This window comes from Cariama cristata, unplaced genomic scaffold, assembly GCF_000690535.1.
Source record: "Cariama cristata isolate BGI_N322 unplaced genomic scaffold, ASM69053v1 scaffold11544, whole genome shotgun sequence".
Taxonomy (NCBI): Eukaryota; Metazoa; Chordata; class Aves; order Cariamiformes; family Cariamidae; genus Cariama; species Cariama cristata.
The window spans coordinates 1-7,302 of NW_009612363.1; the positions used below are offsets into that span (position 1 = coordinate 1).

At 42.5% G+C, this 7,302-nt stretch overlaps 1 protein-coding gene across 1 annotated transcript; it reads left to right on the top strand.

The window, feature by feature from the left end:
* The first annotated feature begins 1,495 nt into the window (after positions 1-1,495).
* Positions 1,496-6,102, top strand: LOC104160469 (serine/Arginine-related protein 53-like). The gene is made up of 6 exons (XM_009698597.1): positions 1,496-1,506; positions 2,203-2,401; positions 2,644-2,677; positions 3,656-3,762; positions 4,682-4,828; positions 5,871-6,102. The coding sequence occupies exons 1-6, from the start codon at positions 1,496-1,498 to the stop codon at positions 5,961-5,963; spliced, it is 591 nt and encodes a 196-aa protein (XP_009696899.1). The 3' UTR covers positions 5,964-6,102.
* The last annotated feature ends 1,200 nt before the right edge of the window (positions 6,103-7,302 follow it).

The window sequence follows — 7,302 nt, forward strand, 5'->3', positions numbered from 1 at the left end:
CCAGGGCCGAGTGTCAGCGGGAGAGAGCTGGTGACAGGAATGGTAATTGGGGCTGCTGCTCGCATCGCCTTTTTATAAAAACCGGCTTCAACAAGCCCTAATACAAGATTTAGTTTATTTTTTTCACTATAACGCAGGAAAAAAGACTTGCTGTGCAATGAGTTAGTATTGATTTTTTTTTTTTTGTCTGTAGCCTCTTAGCTTTCTGACTCCATTATTTTTGATTTTACTATGAAATACATATCCTTTCTACTGACATCTGACAAACAGCATATGGAAGTCGTTTTATCTACCAATAATGTGTTTGTCAAAAAAATCATACGCTAATGGGTTATGCTTCCTCCAGTCCATTTTCCCCAAGTTAATGTCACTGATGTAATTCTAAACATTGAGTGATTTTTGCCCCCTTAATAATTTGTCATTCCCATAGGTTTGTGTAAGATTCATGTGAGATACTCTAACAGGCTGACAACCGACCGTAGGTTTTGTGAAACAGGAGTTGAGCAACTGATTTTAAATCTCCATTCACCTGCCTTTCTCTGATACTGGGTTTTAATTCTGTGACTACCAGGTACACTTACCGTGCCTTTATTTGCCCTCAGACCTCATGTACCCAGGCGCTTGAGGAATTAGGCTTTCCTCTCCCTAGTAGAGCGTTAGTATATTTGGTTTTATACTTCCCATGGGATCCTTAGGAGTCTTTTAAAAAAGAAGACTTTAGCAGCAAGGCAACAGAACTTTTAAACACAAGCTTAATTGTAAGCAAGTGTGCTTTTTTTTTTCCCTTCCAAATGGAAAAGCATCAGGCTTAAAGACGTACTTAGGCACTTTGCTGTAGCGCAGCTCTTGTCCTAAGCCTTGCCGAAGCTGAAGCTTTACTGAGGCTTCCCCAAAACCCTTGCAAGGATCCGGCGCATCTCGGACCCTGTCCCTCCCGGTTGTCACCCTCCCTCCGCTGCGGGCACCCTGCGGCACCGCCATCCATCCTGCCCCTCTTCCCCCGGCAGGTTTTAGCACCTGCTCCCTGCCTGTTTCCCGCCGCGGTGCAAACCTCGCGCGTGGCTTCCGTGAAGTTATTGAAACCTCAGGTAGGCGTTCGCTGTCGGAAGCAGTCAGAGTGCTGTAAGCCGTTATCCGGACCCAGCAATGGGTGTATTTGACTTTCTGCACATCCCACACACGCAGAAATAGCGTGTTCCCAATTTCTCCGTTCATCGTATCCATAGACACTAAACAATATTCCCAAATAATTTCTAAGCAATGAGGCAGCTTCTTGTTTGCTGCTTGAAAGTGACATCTCTTCCTCTCTTTTGCCTGCCTTACCTGTTTTATAAACACTGCTCAGGGCAAAAACTGTCCAGTACTCCCCGATAACAGTGCCCTGACCATTTCAGGCTGGCCCCAACGTGCTCTGTATAAAGCAAAAGGTATTCGTAAGTAAGTACGATGAAGTTAAATTGGTAAAAATCGTAACCGAAGGCACGCAGTTAGCCGAATGGCTTCAAGGTTTGCTTGTCGCTGCAGTTAGACGTAGCGGTAGGTAAGGAAAATTAGCTGAGCTGTGAAGCTGAAGCAGCAGCAGCTGAAAGGGAGAGCAGAGCAAGTCCGCGGGTGCCAGGTGCGCTGTGCTGTGCCGGCCGCACCGCCCGGCCGGCGCGGGAGCCAGTTTTGGGGTACAGCCCGTGGGTAAAGAGGGGGGTTGTTCCTTTAGTGCGTCCGTGGCCATTCCAGGAATATTTCTGAGCTCCCGTTAGTTTATTTGCTCGTCTGAAGCTCCGCTTTCTTGTCATTAATCGTCTGAAATGAGTTTTCAGTGGTTAGTCATCGCGAAAGGACGTAAGGTTGCATTTATTTTTTCTTGTGCAAAATAGAAAGTCTTTTGCAGTGTACACGTATATCTGGATGAATTTGGGGTTAGAGTTTCCTATGCAGGGAAAGAATTTGATACTTCTGAGTTTCTGAATAATTCTGCAAGCTGTTTTGGTCTGAACGCACTTTTCCTGACTTTAAATATACTTCGGTTTCTTTAGAACAAGAAATGTAATCTTTTATACATAGATATGTGTGTACTGCAAATATGTAATTACAATTGCTCTTTTATTTAAATTTGTGGTTTATGTAGTGTTTAAAGGATTCTTGTGTATTCATAAAATATTTGATCAAACTTCAGATACCTGAAAAAATAGCGCTGTTTTATCCTAGGTCGCTTTTTCCTCATCTTTTTGGCAATCTCCTTTTGCCTTTGTGGCTGGAGACCACGGTTCTGTGCCTCGTGAGCTCGCCTCCGCAGCACCGGATCCCTCGGCCCCGCAGAGGCAGGGGCAGAGGCAGTTGTGCTTTCAAGCTATCCCGTCCAGACAAACAGTCGGAGTTTATTCTGAAGCGTCCTGAACTCTGGCGGGTGCAGAGGCACCGGCTCTGACATCAAGCCCACCAGTACAAAACCTTTTAAAACCAAATTTGAGCTGGAAGAGAGTTTGCACCAGATCAGCCTGTGTGTGGTGTTGGTGCCGCGTTGTAAGTCTGGCGGCAGAGTTTCGGAGACGACGTCCTGTTTTGTTGGACTGGGGCCCAAGTAGGAGCTTTCCCCTTACAAGTGAGCCGATGTAATGACTTCGTTTTTGGCGAAAGGAGTAATGCCAGACTGCACACCGGGCACGGGAGAGAGAGAAGTCAGGCCATCCCTTTGGCCAGTTAGATCAACATAGCTGTAATATGAAATGTCACTGTCGTCCATCAGTAGTTTGATTTTTAAAAAGAAGTATATCTTGCATTATGAATGCTCTTAGCTTCCCACCAGCCTAATCTATCCAGGAGATTGTCTGGGTGAGCAGGGAAAGAACAAGCACAAACCTACCTGACAGCACCCCAGTTACGTGGTTAGGGTGGCTCACACCAAGGCGGGCAGGAGCTGCTCTTCTCCACCGTAATGTCACCGGGAGCTGCGTTTGCTTCATCAACATAAAATCTCAGCCTGGGATTCAAAAATATCTGGTGACATATAAGTGCACTGTCAGACCTCACGGTACAATAAAGAAGCAGTCTTGCTCATTTGATGAAACAGCTGCAATTTCGCCACCTGAGGATCGTATGAGCACACCATATTTAGTGTGTACGTTAGGAATATTTTATTACCAGATTCTAAGATTTCTTTTTTGTCAAATTCACCTAATGATGTAACTCTTAATGCCAAACTAATCGCTTAACTTGCCACGAGAACACAGATGATGGCACATCTCTCGGGACATCCGCAGCTGAAGCCAAATTCACCTCCGTACAAGCAGGAGTAGTTTTACTGCCACATACGGATACAGATGGTACTCCACTGAGTTGTCTGCACTGCCTCCATATGCTTCACTTCTCCAGGAAATCCTCATGCCATAATTCTAGCAGTTATCCTGCGAGGACATCTCTAGCAAATTCTTAAGTTAACATCTTGAATGATATCATATGTTGAACAATAACAGCCAACTCACTGTTGTTACTTTTACTAAAGGAGAGACCTTTTCAGTGTAACAGAGTATTTTAGGCTGCATTACAAGGGGTTTTTTTTCTGGTATGTACTGTTGCACAATATATTCAAGGCATTGCATAGACTCGGCATTTATCATAGGCTTACGCTAATGTATACTGACATTACACCTTCTCTTTGTAGACCAAGCCACCCTGGTAGAGCAAGTGAAACGAGTAAAAGAAATTGAAGCTATTGAAAGTGACTCCTTTGTTCCACAGACATTCAGATCAAGTAAAGAAGTCAAAAAGGTAAGTTTTCAATATCCTTTCTTGGATAATCCTTTCAAAGTCAGGTGGAAGCTGCGCTATTAATACAGTTTCCATTGACGAAAGAGCATCAATGTTGACAATCTTGAATCCCACCGACGACTCTCCTCTGTTCTTGGTGGGGTGTTCAAAGAAGAATACATTTAAATGTGCAAGAATTTTAGTAAAATTAGCTGTTTTGACAGTATATTCTACCTATGCTGAGCAACTCTGGTTTTTAAAAATTCTTTTAAAATCATATAAAACCATGAAGATTTTTTTTAGGAAAAGCAGAAGAATTAAAATCCAAAAGTAATCAGACATTTACATTGTAATGTAGAGATCAGTATTTTTAATTCTGCCTAATGGAAGCCAGACTTTAAGACTATATTTACTCCCTGAAACAAAACGGCATTGTTTTCAGACAGCTTTCTGAAAACTTAACAGGAGACATCCAGGTTTCAGAATTTCACCTGCATTTTGGCTGCCAAGTCTTCTGGAGAGCTGGGATGCTTTTGTCTTTGGAAGTACGCAAGCAAAGGTTTCGTTCAGTTTATCTATCTCAGAGTGAGGTGTTTTGAATTATCGCTGTTTGTTTCCCCAGGAAGATGCGTTTTCTTGCCTTTTCAGAAGTCTCCGAGAAGTTCATGTGACTCCTTCAGAAAGTGATCCGAAAACCCAAAGCTGCGGTTCTGCAAGCTCTCTCGTTGCCTTGGGCAATACCTTTTTTTTCACTTCATGATTTTAGCGTGGACCTTAGTCCATGTCCAGTGTGTCCCGCTAAGCACGCTGAGAAGTATTTGCATGAGGATCCTTTTGTGGGCACATGTTGCAATGGAAAGAAAACCAAGTGCTCAGTTAAGATACTGCCACGTTTGGGAGTTTGAGGATGAAGTACTCAGACGTGTTTCTTTCTTTGTAGTCAACAGAGCCTACAGAACTACAGTACGAACCTGTAACTATAGGAGTGGGAACTGTTGATGCATCTGCTCCTGAAAAAGAACCACCGCCTGCCAATATTCCTACTGCCATCAAATATCAAGATGATAATTCTTTAGCACATCCAAATGTAAGTGTGCCGATATCTACTTCATCTTTAGAACAAGACAGCCCATTGAATGCAAGCAGGTTCACATGACCTAACAACCGTTTTGCTGTGCTGCTTACCAAATAATCTGTGGTTTGAAGACTGTTAGCTAATGGGCCGCTCGTTGGCTCAAAAAGGATCACACTTCTTGCAAAAGTAGCATACTAATCGAATGCAGGAGAATTTAAGCTCCTGTTCATATAAAAATTCCTGTTCAATAAAAATTCAGGAAAAATTGCTTTTGGTTTCTGTAGTTGAAAACCTGGTGGAAGACTCAGAACTTGCTCACCTTGCCAAATCATAAATCTTTAAATACATGACAAACTTAAAATAATTTTAAATCATTGTGGCTAAACTTATGCAAATTCCTTTGTGAGCATTTGTAATTGGAAATAGGAGTACTTACCGTAGAGTTTTTTTAAGTATTGGCAAGTTAAAAATGACTTGCTGTAAATAAACTAATGTGAGTTCTGTATAATGAACATAGCTAACAAAGATCAAGACCAGTACAATATGACAGACTTGCTGTTTCAGGAGGAGACTAAAATTGGAATGTCTTGGCTTTCCGGTTATTCAAAGTCTCTACCTTCACTCATGTATTTTTATCACTTTTGTATTTTAACACCCCTATGCAGCTGGGCTTTTTCGCTGGGCACTGAAATAGTGATAGAATCAGAGAATCACAGAATTGTTTAGGTTGGAAAAGACCTTTAAGATCATCGAGTCCAACCATAAACCCAGCACGGCCAAGCCCACCACTAAACCCTGTCCCTAAGCACCACACCTACACATCTTTTAAATCCCTCCAGGGATGGGGACTCCACCACCTCCCTGGGCAGCCTGGTCCAGTGCCTGACAACCCTTTCGGTGAAAACTTTTTTCCTAATATCCCATCTAAACCTCCCCTGGCACAACTTGAGGCCATTTCCTCTCGTCCTATCGCTTGACATGTATTTCCACATATTGTAATAAATACAGTTAATGAGTTATGCCTACTTCTCTTCCTCTCCCCCGTGTCTCTCAGCTCTTTATCGAGAAGGCAGAAGCAGACGAGAAGTGGTTTCAGAGGCTGATTGCTCTTCGGCAAGAAAGGCTGATGGGCAGTCCGGTGGCCTGAGCAAACTGCTGTGACCGTCACATACCAGTTCTCCACGAATGCTAAGGAATCCTACCATTAAATTGTTTTATTTTTCTCTTTTGAGGGGATTTTAATACTCAATATGAGTTGTACAGAGAATAAATATTTCATCTGAGTAAACAAGAATGTTCTATCCTCTGTTTTTCTCCTGAACTCATTGCTGGGTGACTTGCAGTGCTGAGCTACCTGCTGTAGATGGGAAGGCTCTCAGAGCGGTGTAGTTTTCTTTTTTTGTACTGAATTCCTCCAGGGTGCAAAAAACGTGACAACCCAAGGAGACATAATTTTATACCTCCCAATCAAAAAAAAAAAAATATAACCATGTAGATAAGTGAAAAAATAAGACTGTCAAAGTTCAGATTTACCAGCGCTCGGCCAGGAGTGGTGCAGGCGATACCATACTGGGCCGTGACATCTTCTGCAGCCAGAGAAGGATTCAGGGCAAATGCTATCGCTGTTACCTCTTCTTCCTTCTGTTCTGTGTTGCGGTAGCAGCTTTTGAATCCCAAACATCTGTGGACAGCCTCCTTGCTGAGGGGCTCTTCTAAATTGATGCGTTCATCCGCCTGCTCCAGCCTTCGCCTGGGTCTTCACCTCTGGTGGGCTTGGGGGGAAAGAAATGTTTTACATTTACCCGCTGCTGTTCACATCCAGGAGTAGATGCAAGGAAAAAGTATCCTTTTAAACAAAATTGTAAAGTTTTCAGCAGGCTTCAGGACATATTATTTTCTGAGCAATTTTAAGCACATTAAAATGTTCGATAATCTGTAAAAGACAGCTTTCTATGAACTCTTAATGGGAAAGAATAGAAATATTATTGTGTGTAATGGTACAGACCTTTGTCGAACAAGACTAATGGCGTACCTATTTCTGTATAGAGCGACTGTTTTCAGTCTGTGAAGCTTCCGTTTGTCCAGGTGTGACTTTAAAACAACGAAAGATTAGTCCTATTTGAACATACCAAATTTAGCCCGAGTACGCTTACAAAAAAAAAATCTGACCATCATCCAACTAAATGCCAGAGGTCAACCAAATAAAACACAAAAGTATTTCTTCTGAGGTATCTAGCAAAGCTGTGAGAAAACTATTACATCAGTAGCAGACTACACTGAGCCCCCCACCTCTGGACATACCTCATGGGAAATTACCTGCATCAGCTTTCCCGTGTGAGGGAAGAAATTCATTTAGCGTTACTTTTCCTTCTTCTTAGTGGTGGAAAAAAAAAAAAGGAGGAGGATTCTGGAAATGTGCGTCAGTTGTCTTATTTTTTTTAGATCACTGATGTAAAAGGAAAATGTATTAAATTTGCATTCTAACA

Excerpts from the sequence above, each read along its gene's own strand:
- LOC104160469 (XM_009698597.1), top strand. Across the intron at positions 2,402-2,643 it reads AGCGTCCTGAACTCTGGCGG|ACTGCACACCGGGCACGGGA; the intron begins GTGCAGAGGCAC and ends GAGTAATGCCAG. Across the intron at positions 2,678-3,655 it reads ACGGGAGAGAGAGAAGTCAG|ACCAAGCCACCCTGGTAGAG; the intron begins GCCATCCCTTTG and ends TTCTCTTTGTAG.